The sequence below is a fragment of the Carettochelys insculpta genome, chromosome 3 (genome assembly GCF_033958435.1).
Source record: "Carettochelys insculpta isolate YL-2023 chromosome 3, ASM3395843v1, whole genome shotgun sequence".
NCBI lineage: Eukaryota > Metazoa > Chordata > Testudines > Carettochelyidae > Carettochelys > Carettochelys insculpta.
This window is the reverse complement of record NC_134139.1, coordinates 21585389-21602211: the sequence shown is the minus strand read 5'-3', so window position 1 is coordinate 21602211 and position 16823 is coordinate 21585389. Positions and strand designations below refer to the sequence as shown.

The following is a 16823-nucleotide window of genomic DNA, read 5'->3' as shown; positions in this document are numbered from 1 at the left end:
CATAGATGGAAAAGATTAGAGAGAATATTGCGAACCACTGCATTTTTTAAAACTTGTGCTCTAGAGAGAGGAAGGAGAGTACATCCAAGCAGATGATTCATGAGCTCAAAATTTCTTTAAAGGCAAAAAAACAAAGAAAATTATAATAGCAGAGATTTGCCCCCATACTATTTTAAGTTAATGGAAATCTCAGATTTCATGTAATTTTATGTACATTTGAAGAAACTCCAAAATACCTGATTGTCTGGCACAATGGGAGTTTGCAGCAGATACATGTTCCTCTCTCTGGCAATCTTATTTTGAATAAAAAATTACCAACACAACTTAAGGGAAAAAACAAAAAAACCCAACCAACAAGGACTTCTGAAATGGTCAGATGATCAGTGTTGAGAATTCTCTCCAACTTCATTACTGTTAAATGGGAGCTGCTGGTACTCAGCATCTTTGATAATCAGCCCAGTAAAGAACTGAAAACTTGTCCTGATACATACTGTAACATGTGAGTATCATTCATCTAGTAAATCCAAGAGACCTACCGCATATATTTAAAATGGAAATTGTTTAGATGAAAGGACAAAGTTTCTGAACTTCAAAAACATAGTTAACTACCCAATTCAAAATCATTATACAAAATGTCGCGTATTTCCCTACCTTCACACTGGTTCCTTGGCAGAATTTTCCATCTTGTTTTTATCACATTTTCCAAAATTTGCAGTCCATAATACTGAAAATTGGAGAAGATCATTATGTGAATGTTATTGTAGGACTGACAACTTTTAGGATTCTCATTCAAGCAAACATTCACACAACATCTAAGATTTCAAAAATAAACTAACAAATTTAGTTTAAAATAAAGTCTATTCACCCATTTACTGAGTTGTTCATGCATTTTTCTTGTTTTTATTCTTTGCTATGCTAAATAAGTCCTGCTGTTTGATCATGCTCACACCAGGAGAAGAAATTTAAAAAAAAAAAAAAAAAAAAAAAAAAAAAGCCATTTGGGAGCCAAAGGGGCTATCTGTAGAAGAGAAAGTAGCAGCCAGATATGAATTCACAACATAAACGACTGCTCGTGTTCGTGTATTAACACAACCAAGCTCCTAAAAATTTAGCAGCTTGGATGGTTTCCAGCTTCGTCCTATTCCTCTCAGTTCAAAGATTTTGGCATTAGATGTAATGTCCCACGTACTTTCTAACAAAAGTGTTTCCCAAACTTCACTGGTGTGCTACTTAAGGAACAGCAAGACAACCCACAGGTTTACTTAATTTCAATCCCCACCCCTATGGCACCTGCATCTACAATTTAAAGATGATCTATTTTGCTCAGTCAAAAATAACGAGACTTAACATGCACTCTGAAATGCTTTTACCTTTCAGGTACTGCCTCCTGAGCTCTGACCCAAAAATCTGGTAAGAGTTTAACAGGGGTGTTTGTGGTAGGGGAGCCACTTCATACAATCCATTTTGTCCCTACTGCCTACTCATATGTAGTAAAAAGACTTATGGCATGACCATCAACTTAACAGGTCACATGCTTTAAAACTGAACAGACAGAAAGGAAAAATGGGGAAAGGAATTGGTTGCCTTAGTCAGCAGTTGGCTAGTGAGGAAGACAGTACCAATGCCTGAAAGGTAAACATTCATGTCTATGTAGCAGTATGACTGGAGTTTGGCTGAGAATAAGAGTTCATCTTTAAAATAGTTAGTTTACAAAGTAGGATTCATTATCATTTCAACCAAAGGGATCATGTAAACTGCACAATTTAACAGCACAATGTAGACTGTCCCCAACTACATTGTACACAAAAACTAATGCTTATGCTGTTCTCATCTTCATGGTGTTTAATTCCATTTGCCTTTACGTCAGACAATTTTTTGGCCTGTTTCACTCAAATTCCACATTTGAAGAGTATTTCTTAGATTTCAAAAACACTGTACACAGTCTTCAATTACTTAACTTTTCCCCCCCATAATCAGCAGTAAATGTTTATCTTCTGGGTTTTGTTTTTAAATTTGTGCAGCTACCTAACATTAGTTGAAGTGAAGCAAAGGATACATATAGCAGAATCTGCTTCACAAGAATGTTTTTTTAAAACAGCATGCTCTATTTTATAGCAAGCATCCGCAGCAATTATAATAGTCTTACATGCACAGCCTCTGTCTGTTACAGGTAAATAGAAGCTAACAAAAGAACCTTATGAAAAGCTTGAGAGAAAATTCAGTCTACAAACTCAATGGTTGAACACCAACATCAGACACTTAACTTTGCCAAAGCAGTTCTGAACCATTTAAAGGTTGCAAATTTTATGGCTTCAGTCATGTTATTTACAATTCTGACTAGCCATTTTTTGTGTCAAACCCTGAGAGAGCTAGATTTCAAACTAAATCAAGTCATTTTGCTTTGAAAGTGAGATGGAATTTTTTGTTAGAGCTCACCCCCTCCCCCAAATGTGACCTGAGATTACCGAACTTAGTTGACAACTTTTAAACGGGAAAAGGTAAATGCCTAACTATTGCTGTTTGTTTATTTCCTTTTCTACAGTTCTCCAATCTCTCCTCAAGCCTCTGTCCAGTATTTTTTTTACTGAATTGTTTTTGCAAATTTATATATAAAGAAACAATGCAAAGTTAAATTGGCAAGGTTCAGTTTGCTGTACCACTTGCACATGAACTGAAGCAACAGAGAATGCAAATGCCTGAACAATACCTGTCCAACCCACCCTACTTGCATGCCATGCTAGAGGACTTTGTAAGCCACCTTGTGGAACAGATGCAGATGGCTGACAATTCCTTTCCTGGCACTGAGTCAAATACCTGTCTTACACCAACAGCTGAAAATCTATTCAGTCTAGAAAACCGCAAATGCTGGCCAATCCTGAACATTCTAGATCTGACTACTACCTGTAATGTACTTTTTATAAATAATAAACATTTATATGAACACACATTTATGTAACACTCAAAATTAATGTCTTCCTAGTAGTTATTTAGTCTGTTTCCTTATGCTAAATATTAGAAGCACCACAGAAATCAACTGCTGAGTTATGAAGGTGAGGGACATAACAGCAAAGACTAAATGAAAAAAAATGCATGAAATGATCCCTATGGCAGAAATTTCTATGGTACCCTTATTAAGTACTTATTCTATGCATTGACTCCCCTTTCCCTCCCACCTCCCAAGAAACAAAAAACAATTGATGAACAGAATTCAGTTAAAGGGAATCAAAAGGGTAGACCTTGTGGAGGCCTGCCGTCAAAGCCTAGCTGTGTCAGTTGCACAGGAAGACACCCCTTTTCTTCCTATTACAAGCAATCAACATAATGGAACATTATGATTAATATCAGATAGTGTTAACAGCTTTAAAGATAAAATATGATTGCATAAAAGCCAAATGTCATAGTGCATAATTTTAGCACCAAATTATTTGCAATTTATGTAAATTGAAGAATTCTTTACCTGTTGCTTTCTTTCTGTTCCTCTAATCATCTCATTTTTCACAAGACAAATTTGAGTTTTTAAAAATACTGTTGATAAATCAACTTAAACATTAGTAACGTCTGTCAGTATAAAAAGCAAAGTTTACCAGGCAAGCAAACAGGCAAACACTGTTACTTAAAGGTTAGCACTTTGAGGAAGTTCTTAAACGGTTTTTCCCTAAAATTTACAGAGTAATTTTTAAAAAGTTAGCACTGCATCTGAATTCAGAAACATATATGAGCATTGCTATTTTCTGTTTGAACACAAACTATATTAGTGTGTATCAAGCAGAAAACCATGCTTAAAATTACTTTAAAGAGAAGTGTGAGTTAAACTTAAAGACAGTCAAAACACATTTTGATCAACTCTTCTGTTCAAACGTCTTAGTAGTTATCTTAGAGTAAAACCTTTAGAATTGCAAATAAAAACTGAGTTCTGCCCCCTTAATCAATCTCTATCACACTGGCAGGGTTTAAAAAGTTGTATGATTTTATTGTGCTCTGCAAGCTAGTACAGATTATAGCCAACACTACAAAAATGTTTGGGGTGCCTAGTTTGTATTGATTAGGCTGCTGAAAGTAACTCCAGTCTGATCTTTTTGTGTTCTACTCAATCATCAAAATACTTAGGAACAAATTCTGTCCTCAGTTATGTGCACATGGCTCCCACTAACAAGAGCAACATTTATTCAAGGACAAAATTTGACCCTAGCAGATTTTATATATTACTCAGATCTGTACATATACCGAACTCATACAAATTCTGAATGTGCCTTGAAACACTTTATATTCCTAATTTATCTCTTCTTTAAGAAAACTACCAATGTAAAGGAAAAAATTAAATGGCAGGCCTGTTTACAGTAGAATAAAATTTAAGGAAACTTTAGGAATAAAAACAAAAAAAAATGTGGTTTGAAGAAACAAAAGCTAATAAAAAATGAGATACCTTCCTCAAAGTTTATGAATGGAAGAAAGGGAGAAAAATCAATTGAAGACCATGTGCTTACTTTGGTGTTCATATTCTGAGAGAACTCCAAAATAGTATCAACTCTGGTCCATGCATCAGGATGTTCTTTTAAGTGAGTCAAGACTTCTTGTGCCATCCTTTGCTAAAGAAGAACAACAAAAGCAATTAACTGCATTTTAGAAGCAATTCACTGCCAAAAATATATCTTGAGCACTTTAAGCACTTACCACTTTAAAACCAAAAGCACTCTGAATTAAGTCAAGAGCAAAAGATCATATCAAATGTTTTTCTGACTCTTTGGGTCAGCAAATTTTATAAACTAACACTTCAGCATTCTCAAACTGGAACGGAATAGAACGTTCGTAGTAAGTTCTACTCAATACTTCAAACTTTCATAGGTACATAGGATTAGAGGCTTGAAGCCACTATAATAGATCACTTATAGTCTGACCTCCTGTATCGCAAAGGCTTTAATGCAAGCTACTCAATCCCAAAATAGAACGTGCTTAAGTTCATCACATAAAGAACTATGCAAATGTGAAATAGTATTATTGTACTCAAGTGAGTTTAAAGCACTATCAAGGGGCTCCCCTTCATGGTCTTGATTTCTCTAACCAAAACTTTCAGTTTACAAGTAAAAAGAGTTATTTCTAAAGGCAGCACTGGGTTCTTTCCTTCTCCTTCATGGCAACCATTAATCACTATGGCAGTCAAATGAAATAACATTAGTCGTGATTGTGAAATTAAAAATAAGCACGATTAATCAGTTTTAATAGCACTGTTAAATATTTAAATAAATGGTATTCTACTGTTTAGGGATTTTTCTACATTCTCATCTCTCTTTCAGTCAGAACAGTCTAAAGTGTACATTGTTCATTTTATATTTTTGATAAATACTCACACTGTAGAAAAGAAACAAAAGAAATTTTTTCAATTCATCCATATCAGTACTGAAGTGAAATCTCTTTTGTGAAAGTGCAACTTACAAACTAACCTATCATTTAACAAATTAAAGTGGCATAATTAGGGAGGCCACTCCAGCTCTCCCTCCCCTCCAGTCTGGGGTGCACCTCCCTCATCTGCCTCCCAAGCACCCGCCAAAGGCAGCCATGGACAGGGCTGCTCCAGACCCTACCAGTTAACCATAACCCTCATCTATTTAGGATGTTGCTTACTTGTAAACCATCAACACCCCTTTTACAAATGCAGATTTTTAAAAGCCCATAGGAAACTTTGGAGCTTACAAGTCCACTCTTTTTCTTGTTCGGCCAATCGCTAAGCAAGTTTGTTTACATTTATATACATCCGCTTCTTTTTTACTTCACCTAAAAGCGACAACAGGGTTTCACATGGAACTGATGCTTCTGGCATTCCAAGGTATTTATATGACAGACATACTAAACATTTATATGCCCCTTCATCTTCAATTTACACAGACATTCCCATGCTGATAACTGGCTCTGCCTGAAAACAATCCAAAGAAGTATAGACTCACATGTTCATTTTCATCATCATAAATCTGATGCCACTAAACAGAAGGCTGAAGTTTTTTGGTGGTTCCGATTCTGTAGTTTAGAGAATAGAATGTTGCTCTCAAGCATCTTGTCCTTCCCAGATTATGGAAGGTACTTTAGATTGTAACCATTTAGGCTGACTGTTGTAGCTACCTTTAGAAATCTTATAATCTTACACTTCCCTATGTTTTGTCCAACCTACAGGGACACCATTCTTAAAAAAAATCAAGACTGCCCTAACTGACAAAATGCAGGTTTAAAAAAGTCACACGTCAGGAAGCACAGGAATTAAGCCATGAATTAAATGCATTTTTTAAAATGAGTATCAGCAGCATGGAAGTATAAGGAAACTGTTAACCCCTTACTGAAACTTAGTATAGTGTTGTGATTGTCCATCTCCCAGTATCAAAAGGGGAAAGGCCAATGAAAAGTCAGAACCCTGAAACCGACAGTCCCAAGTCCAATGGGGAGAGCCTCATTGATAGCACACACAGGTCAATGAAGGAGCTAGGAGCCCAGGGGTCCTAGGAGCTGACAGAAGCCAGAATGAGGCCAAGCTAAGGACAGAGCAGGAAGCTGAGCTGAGCTGGGGAGCACAGCCATACTAGCCAGAGGGAAGAGAAGAACAGTTCCAGGAGCCACACTGGAGGCAGAGACACACCAACCAAAACCAAAAGAGCAGCTCAGGGAACTGAGCTGGAGGCAGAACAGCATCAATACTGAGTCAGAGCAGTCCAGAGCCAAACACAGCAAGCAGCAGCAAAGACTGAAGGGGACCCTGGGCAGAGGGCTAAGTGTAGAAGAGTCCACCAAGCAAAAGGTTTTGCAGGCTGGAGTGGGACAGGTGGACTGGTAGTGGAAAGAATGGTCCTGCCACCTAGAACTCAAGTGTGTGTAGGCACCAACAAAACAAGTGTTTGTCCTCTAGCATCCCTCAGGACAGCCAAGGCTTGGCACAAGTGAGGAAGAGGATGAATTTATCTTATCCTCCAGAGACAGATGTTTGTGGTTCTCAATGCCCACAGAGTGGGGTTACATATTTTCCTTTACATGTCTTTTTTTTTTTTTTAAAACTATATGTAATGATCAGTGGGGTCAAGGAAACATCCGCTGCAAAGAGAAAACCCTGGTCTGGGGACTCCCTAGCTCCTGCCTTGAGTGACCATGACAAAAATTGAGGGTCAGGCCCCCCCCCCCCGAATCCTTGGACCACTCTTGTTGGGGTTGGAAGGACTCTTGCCACACAAGAGAGGGGAAGGGGAGTAAAATGTCCAGTGGGCCTCTGGGTAAAGAAGCTGGGGCAAGGACACAAACCCTTTGGTTAGTCAATTTCACCAGGCACAGTGTGTAAGCTGTAGAAGATCCCCAAAATGCTGGAACCATTCCCCCTCCTACACCTTGCTTTTATACAGTGCTTAGCTAAACTAATTTTAAAAAAAGCAATACAAGATTCACTCTCAAACTGTTAGTGCAAGTGCACATATCATATACATTTTTATAATTTATATATAATAAGCAGAGTTATTTTGAATAAAAGGTTTCCCTCTTAAGTATGATCCTTGAGTGAAGTCAATGGTGAATTAGTGACCTAACTATTTTCTTGCAAACCAAATGCCAAACATGGCATGATTATAACTTCCCTGAAAGGAAGCTGGACTGTGCGGGAAGATAATTCTTGTCAAAGCACATTTTTCCATATTTTTGGCAACAAAAGAATGAACATTAGAAAATACTTGGTAAGTAGCTCCTTTCACAATTAAGTGACCTCTCTTCACCTTTGTCTTATCTCAAGGCTTCCTTTAAGCATTTGAATACAGATCAGCATCAGGCAGTTTGCCAAATTTGTAGGGTACCTTTGTTACTAATAATACCAAATAGTCTTTACAGGACTATTCTGGTCACCTCCAGTTGTTTAAAAGCTTGTTTTAATTTACTGGGTGAACTTTAATTGAATTTAACTCTTTATTTCATGTTCCTCCAAAGACTCAGACTAATATAAAGTTTTAATATAACTAACTTTATAAAACTCAAATTAAGACTCCCGTATTTTGCACATATATTTTACCTGGGCTCCTTCTCCATGGTACAGGCAATTCACCACATTGTCCAAGAGATTGATATCCAATTTCTGGTTGAAATCCAGCAGCTGACGAGCTGCATGGTCTGCTAACATTGTCATAATTGCTGGCATAGAGTACTGAAAAATAAAAGGAATCAGATCAAACTCAAGAAAAATCAGTTTCCAGCAAGTTTCTAAGGAATTATTTCTACAGCTGCTTACCAGTGACCTGTTGAATATATCCATAACTTCAAAACTTGTAAAAACACACAGTTAAGAGTTTTCTTAGACCTTGCAGATAAAATAGGTTGATACCACACCATGTTAAATTATGAAGAGTAACAACACAATTAGAAAGAGTTCAATACTGATCATGTCTATCTGAAAACATACAATTTTATCATGCCAAACAAGCTGGCAGTAAGTTTTACACAGGAGACTTAATGAAGGTGAATAAGCTTAAAAATTTAACTGGCCTGAATCTCCATTCCAATTCCCAGTAAACTGCAGACATGAGAATCAGAATTCAACAAGCTACAGCATGAGCAAGGTATAATACAAGCCAAGCCAACCTAACAAAATTTGCAAATACTTGTTTAAAATGTAATTTGTTTCAACTGAAGGTATTTTATCATGTTAATTTTCTGCAAGTTCTCCATGGACAGAAATATTTGCCAAAACATTGAATATTCAGACAGACTTGAATTTCTATAAAATATGCACACTTGAGGTTTAGTTTTATGAGTTTTATACAGTTAAATAATCTATGTATCCAAGCAACAAGAGCCTAAATCAAGTTTCAAATATCTGCAACATATCACTCACAAATGAGATAGATACACCAAGAAATAATGCACAAGTAAACTGGAAAAGTCAATGTTAGTCTAGGAGCAATTTTTCCAAACAAAAACATATTAACTAACTTCTCAGCATAACTAATGTGGCCACTTATGATGCAAAACAGAACAGTGGGGGTCTTCCATACTAAAAAAATTAGCCTACACACACCTTATTTTCCATCCACACACAAGTATCAAACTATAGTGCAAGTAAAATCCAGAGTTTGAAAAATTTAGAGAACTCTTACAAAAGTAAAAAGTGATAAAAGATTGGAGTCATCAACAGGAGTGAAGGCAAGAAGCTCAGTAAGGTATTGTTTGGAAAAGAATTCCAGTATCCCAAACCCTGGCAGGGAACTCTTCATATCAACCTTTGATTTGTAGAACAAAAAAAGCAGTAAAGTAGCACTTTAAAGACTAACAAAATAATTTATTAGGTGAGCTTTTCTGGGACAGACTCACTTCTTTGATTTGTAGGTGTCTGATGAGCTTTTAGGCCCATCTTGTCTGGTGGAAAGAAATGGCTTTCAAACTCACACAGACCCCAGCTTCACCATTCCTTCAGTCTCCTGCTCTTTAATTTCACTCTATAGCTGCATGGCAAAATTAACATGACTGCCCATTCTAATGATATATATAAGATGGACTAGGATGATCAAAACCCCTGAACAGCAGCAGAAGGCATTGGAGCTGTCAAAGAGGCTGTACCACAAGGACTACTGCATACTATTTCAAAACAAGCATCATGCTACAGAAATTTTTAGATTTGGCCTTCCTCATTCACCAGCAAAAACTACTGGAAGATTACAATCTGTATCTTCTTTCCCCAATAATGCCTAGAGTATATTTAAAAAGTTACCATTTATAGCTCTAAAAGAAACCAAGTTTGATTTATGCCATGAGTTCCATTTTAAGCGTACATGGAGGCTGTTTCCCAAGTCTGTCCAAGTTATTACTATACTAGATGTAAGACAAGATTCATGTATCAAAACACTCATCCAGAAAATTTCTTTAATTAGAAATTAAATAACTATTACAATACCAGAGAAGCATAGTTTTTTTTTGTTTTTTTTTTAAAAGTCATACAATTCACTCAACTACTGAGCTGAAATAAAAAGATTCATTACCTAGGTTATCACTTTTAGAACAAAACAGGTATGCATATTAGAATTATATCAGAATAATCACCATAATTTCAGGTCAAATATATCCTAAGTGGTTAAACATTTTAAAATAATCCACCGCGGCTGTTAAATTTTTCTTCATTCAAAATATAAATTCCATACCCCACTTTAGTTACACAAATTGCAAATACAAAAATGTCAAATATGAAGCAGAAAAAAATCTGATATAATTTTTTTTAACTCAGGAAGGCAGGGGTCGGGGACTATCCTTACATCATGGAGAAAGTGCCAGATACTAAAAAGCTGTAAAATTTCAATACCAGCATCAAGTTACATTTAACTCTCCCTTTTCCACATTCACATGCAAACATGCCCCCTTCCATCGGCTGCACATGGCTAAAACGTAAAGTACGAAAGTGCTTGTAAATCCAACTAATCAACGTTTAAATTGACACTCATTCATTCAATGTAGGTGTAGGCTGCCTCCAATTGCTTTAAAACGGTCTTAAGAGCACACTTCAGCCTCCACGTGACTAGAAGTTATTAGCCGCATGGAAGCAGAAAGGAAACGCTTCTAATAGAGCGCTTTGCCACTCCCAGTATTATCTTCAAAATGACCTACCTACTAGTGAACTGAAATACAAAAATGGCGGCTTCGTGGTCAATGCCAACTGCGATTAACTTGATTGCCTACTCCTAATAATGTGCATATATGAAGCCTATAGTATTGTATGTGGTCTGCTAGCCTATTATCCAGATCCATACCCTCAGCCTGCATCTAAAGAGGCTTCCAATTGCTACCATGTATGAAACTGGAAAACGAAAACCAAATATTAAGATTAACGAAGACTGGAAGAATTTTGTATTTGCCGAAGCCCAGGAGAATGGAGACATGTTTATATAGGTAGCCGATGCTTCAGTGCTCTTGTGCAAAAGGAAGTGCAAAAATGCTTTCTAGCAAGCGTACCGATTACTGTTCCACAAACGGATCAGAATAGCTAAATTTAAAATTATTTGGGCTGAATAACTGAGAACATACAAACAACGAGGTTAAAAAAATCTGTTTACAACATGCAAGTCAGACTCTAGGTCAAATACAGCTACTTCGGGTTGAGCGGGTTCCGTAGCACGCTTAATGTAAGTACAGAAGTAGTCGGTCACAAACATACTTACCCCGCCCAACTCGGCTAGCAAACAGCTCCAACTGGAGTAAAATCGGCATCCCACCACTCTTCAAAACTAGCTGGACTATTTATATCAAGCAATTTAAAGTGTCGGTTTTTCTATCTGCACAACACACTGCAAATGCATTACCAACCAATTCCAACATACACAAAAATTTAGTGTCCAGTTATATTAAAGTTAATGCCGCAGTTCAAAACATGCTTTCTTCCCCCACATACGGGTGTACAGTAATAATGGGTAGTAGAACTTTTGTTAAATAGTCCTTGCAAACTGGCAAACACATCTGATTACACAACATACACCCAGTTCACTGCAAATACATTAGAATTGTTGTCAGCAAGATAGCTGATGTACACAAATACTGCGTGCACACACGTGTGAACACAGACGCACACCCACTCACTGTAAAAGCCGTAACTGACTTCCCTTGCGAAGCAGCCGAATACCGCAGTACGTGAAACATTATACCATTAAAAACACACAATTATACGACAACCGGTTCTCCTGACAGTTAATACTGAAAGTATCTGCCGAAGTTGGACGGGGTTAAAGTTGGGGGGTTAAGAACAGAAGGGGGTTTGTTGGGTTTCTTTGCACAGAGCAACAGAGACACTGCAGCCCCTCCCTCCACTCGATCCCTGCGTTGTATACAGGGCCACCCCACGTGATCCAGGCGGACGTTTCAATACTGCTGCACAGACACACAAAAATATTTCTGGAAACTTCCACTCCTAATAATTTACAGATTAGGTTCCTAGTTTCTCGGGTTCCCAACGGCAGCCCCAGCCCCACACTTCACCTATAACCAAAGGCACAGAATTACCATCATCCAGCCCCACGAGCCCAGAGAGTAGCCTCCCCATACTACGCTCCCTCTTTCCCTACATCCATGGCATCAGTGGTAGAATCTGCTCTCTAGTCAATTGCACAGCCGTGTCGTCTGATGCTTGTACCCACAGAGCACACGTCTCCCGCCCCGAGTCTTGCGCCCCATTGTGCCTTTCCGCCCGCCACACACATCCACCCTTCTTTGGGCCCCTTTTACCCCTCACACTCCCCCCGCCCCACATTCTTCACCCCCATAGTATTAAGAGTTACTTACCTAAGTAGTTATTTACAGCCTCTTCCTTTAAAAATGCGGGCGGGGGAGGTGAAGTTTCCAACCACACCAAAAAAAAATCAGGAGAAATCACACGCGCGCCCTCCCCTACTGAGCGTGTATTGGTGTCACCCTTCTCCCCCCACCGCCTTCGAGACAAGCGTGCACTGGGCTGGGTGTATGACACGCTCAGCGCGGGCTGCTGCTAACCCCTGGCCAAGCTCGCTCACTCACTCCCTACTGCTACTGCTGGCTCCCCCTACAAGGACTAGGCCCCCAGCTCCCTGCTCCGGGGCCAAGGCCACCCAGCACCGGGGATGGAGCCCCTCCCTTCTCGGCTGCTTGGCTCTAGCTCCCCAGGCCCCGGCTCTCTGCCTTCCTGGCTCTCTCTAAGTCCCGCGCTCCCCAGGCCCCGCTGCGTTGGTGGGCCCCAGGTCTCTCGCTCCCCAGGCCCCGGGCTTCTCTGGCTGAGTCTCTGCCTGCCCGGGCCAGTGCTGCTCCCCCTGATCTGGCCGGGACTCAGTTCACCCCCATCTCCCCCCCACTCGCACTAAACTTTTGCCCCCGCGGGTGTGTCGGCGGCTCCCCCTGCGGGCTCCCCTGTGAGCAGGTCACACACACAGCGGCGGAGGCAGCAGCGACGACGGCGGCAGGGAGTGAGCGCAGCGTTTCTCCCCCTCCTAGTGCCACAGACTCGGAACCGGCTCAAACCGGTTCAGACTGGGAGATTCCATCTCGGTTTAGTTTTCAGCCCATGGCGCCGCGAAGCGTTTGGAAACCTGGGGCCTCCGCCCAGCAGCTGCTCCCATTGGTTACGAACGCGGCCGCTGCGCAGGCGGCCTCGCTTCTCATTGGACAAGAGGCCGTCCATCTACTGCTCGGCTGAGACGGAGGGGGCTGTGGGAGACCCCGCCTCCTCTCCAGCAGCGATTTGCCCGCAGAGAGGGAAGGTGGTGGCGCGATAGCCTTCACTGATTGGTCACATCCAGCTGTCGCTCAAAGTCTGTGCGCGCCCTCAGCTTCCGACCCGCGAGCGCAGTTTTTACCTACAGATGATTGGCTGGGCGCTTGGAATGACGTAGGAATTTGATCGAAGCTTTTGCGACTGTGCGTGCAGAAGGGCGCGCGGTTGCGTAGGACGGGTAGTGAGGCGGACTGAGAAAGCGCTGGGTGTCGTGGGTCTGGGTTTGTGAGCTACCCGGGACTCTAGGAGACTGTAGCGCATGTAGAGACCTGCCGCCGGCTGGTGTCTTGTAGGAGTAGGGGCCTCTCTTTGCCTTCGCTGGGAGGGAGTCGGCCCTGGGGAGTGCGGCTGTGGCTGGCTCCGGGGGGTAACGGGAGAAGGGCAGGTAGAAAAGCCCAGTGGATTCTATTGTGTGTGTGTGTGTGTGTGAGAGAGAGGGAGAGAAGGGTAGCCCCCACCTCCCCCTCACTGTCTCCCTCGGTCTTCCAACGGCCCTATTGCAGTGAAGCTGGGCGCGGCAGTTCCGGGCCTCAGCAGGGTAACGGGCGCAGAGACTCAAGCAGGGCGTCCCCGCGCTTTTCACTGAAGGGGGGGCGGGGTGGTGGGGGGCAGTTGTAGCCTGCTCTCTGACGGCTGAAACTGGTCGCGCGATGACTGTGACTTTCTCCAGGAAACAGTTGGCTGACAAAGGGATGCGAGCTGAGACGGTGGGGGAGGCTTTGCTAGGGAAGCTCACGCTAATTAGAGTTATAGTTAGTCTACATTTTAATGGAATGGGGCATTCTGTCAATGACCTCAAGGTATGTGTGTTACTGAAAAGGAATTATGGCATAGTTCTGGAAAGGGAAGCAGCCGAGCTGGCTTTTATATTCAAATTCGGCACATTAACACATGGTTTAAATCGTGATGAGAACTTTCTGAGTCACTATAGGGGCTCGTCTGCATATTTGGCTCAATCTAATTCTTGGCCTTCCCCCCGCCCCCCTCCACTCTCTGATTTGCTCACCTTGATTATCTTTTTCTGATTTGTCCTCCTTGCTTACTGTTTTTGGTTCTTGGTGCCTTAAATATTGAGTCTGTTCTGGTCTGGCTATGGTCTGAAGAAGTGGGTCTGTCCCATGAAAGCTCACCTAATAAACTATTTTGCTAGTCTTTAAAGTGCTACTTGACTGCTTTTTGTTTTGATAGTGTATAGACTAGCACGGCTTCCTCTCTGTTGCTAGTTATAGAGTGACCATATGCCTCAGTATGACAGGATAGTTCCTTTAAGCCCTGGCTTGGTTTTTTTGGGGCAGACTTGTTCACTTGTCCACCTGCTTTTGTGGCCTGCGCATCAGTGGGTAAGAGCAAACTGGACAAGTGCACAGACTTGCCCCCAACAACAACGGGGGGGGGGTGACTTCTACCAGGACACAGAGGAATGCGTGGGGGACAGGGTGGATTAGAGATTGGAGCTTGGTAGACCATAGGGGATCTTGTGCTGGCCATATGCACAGGGGGCACAGAGGAGCGTTAGGCTAGCCCCACATACGGGTAGGTGGTGGAGTCTTGGGCCAAACTCATGCAGGTGGGCGGTGGGTGGATTGATGCCAGTCCCACTGGCAGATGGCAGGGAACTGAGGCCAGTTCTGTACATGAGGGAGTACTTTGGGCCAGCCTTCTGCAGTGCCCTGTTCTCCTGTTGGGAAAATATAATCACACACAGGTAATTATGAAGACTGTACACCACATTCCTGAGTTGCTTCTCACTGGTATATATCAATGAGTTTAATTATAATTAACTTCAGTAAGTATTCACATAACAAGGTGCACCATTCCCAGAATCAATATGCCAAAAAGTAAGGTCTATTCAAATGTTGCTGGGGGAAATACTGTACGTAGGAGTGTGTTATAAAAGATTGTTAATTTTTAATGGGAGAAACAGAATCTTCTAATGAACTTTTAAAAGTACTTAGCTCTTCTTTCTATTAAAAAGTACAGATTTTTACAGCATGTATTCTGAATCAATTTTGTTTTTCAAGGAGGATTTGAACCAGCAATGCTAATTTGAGCACCAAATCCCTCGCAAAAGGCATTACTTTAGTAACATAAAAATTATGCCTTTCATTTGTAACATGTTTTGTCATTTTGGTGCACTGTACAAAAGGTAGACATAAAGGCTATGTCTACACTAGCCAAAAAGCAGTGTAGACATAGAGCAGATAGGAATAAGGAGACTGAAGTAGCCAGGGTCCTTTTGAAAAGGAGCCCCGTCTGGGCAAGCTGCGTCAATTTCGAAGTGCTGTGGCCACCTGCATGCTAATGAGGCGCTGAATATGTATTTCAGCGCTTCATTAGTAAACTTCGAAATGGCCATTTGCATGGCCATTTTGCAGTTTTTGCCTAGTGTAGACACGGCCAAAGACAAAATATTGCTTTCATTCATAGGAGTTGAAGTTGCTGCTTATGAAGTATATAGCTAAATAGGAGTAAAAACTTATATACCTTGTATTTACACTCTTGTGTAAATTTATATTGTACTCTTGCTAGATGCTTTAGGACAGTGGTTTTCAACTGGTGCATGGTGACACATCAAGTGCTGTAAGAAGTGCCTAAGTGTGCTGTGAAAATTTGTCAATTTCCCTTTGCTTTCTGTCTGCAGGGGGAGGGATGGAGGAAGAGGGAAGGGAGGACTGACTATCCCCTATGCCAGCTAGGGCTCAACCAGCCAGGCTGCCTGAGTCCCAGCTGCCATGGGATTTGTCAGTTTTTCCTCAAGGTGGTTCTTTGCAGAGCCGCCAGGAGGAGAAATACCAGCCTCACACAAGCCCATTCACAACATAAGGCAGCTGAAATGCCGTTTCCCATCCCAAACGGGCTGGCAGGGAGCCCATGTCCTTTCTCTGCCGTGGCAAGGAGGGAGGGAGGCAGGCAGGCAGCCTCTTGTAGCTGGAATGCATTTTAAATGCCATCTCCCAGCTCCCACAGGCTGGTGAGGACGCAAGCCTGCTCTCTGGAGCTGCCTCCCTCCCCACTCACCCATAGGTAATCGAGTAACTGCTGAAATTTTTACCAGCTACTCAATTGCTTAACATCCCATTTGATCTCTGTTTAGCTTGTAGTTTGCACTGCTAAGTTGCAAACCTCTCTAGTAACCATAGTAAATGTAAGAAATATGTGACATTTGGGAACCATCTGTTCACCTGATAAAAGTGGGGTGCTTTGAAATGTTTGTCGTGTTGAAGTGTGTCCTGTTAATGAAAAGGTTGTGAACCACTGTTTTAGGTTTTACCTAATCAGAATTCCTCATTTCACATGGAACATATTTAACCATTAATCCCATTAAAGGCTGCAGATGAAACATCCATTGACACCTAAGACAACATCTAGTCCTTCAGTAGACCCCTGAAATATGCCAACTTGACCTGCCTGTTCCTCATTTTAACGCAAGTTGAGGGGAACCCCAGTGGCGGGAGCAGCCAGGCCAGGGAATCCCCAGGTGTTAAAGGGGATGGGAGCTGGCAGAATGCAGCATTTTGCCAGCTCCAGCCCCAGGGAGCCACTGCTGGCTGGCTCTGAGCCCCTTTGCTGCTAGGGATTCCCCTGGCTCTAGGAG

At 41.5% G+C, this 16823-nt stretch overlaps 1 protein-coding gene across 5 annotated transcripts in view; it reads right to left on the bottom strand.

Annotated features, from left to right (window-relative positions):
* Positions 1-12976, bottom strand: part of XPO1 (exportin 1) — a 66624-nt gene extending 53648 nt beyond the window's left edge. The window contains exons 1-4 of one of the 5 annotated variants that reach the window (XM_074989451.1): positions 12268-12976; positions 8024-8155; positions 4485-4586; positions 652-724 (exon numbers count right to left, since the gene is read on the bottom strand). In XM_074989451.1, the coding sequence (XP_074845552.1) occupies positions 652-724; positions 4485-4586; positions 8024-8149 (301 nt within the window). In that variant the 5' untranslated portion in view covers positions 8150-8155; positions 12268-12976. Of the gene's footprint in view, positions 1-651; positions 725-3236; positions 3303-4484; positions 4587-5688; positions 5770-8023; positions 8156-11153; positions 11174-11568; positions 11682-12267 lie in introns of those variants that run through there. The other 4 variants (XM_074989450.1, XM_074989452.1, XM_074989453.1 and 1 more) reach the window with 4 other exon arrangements.
* Between the last annotated feature and the right edge of the window lie 3847 nt (positions 12977-16823).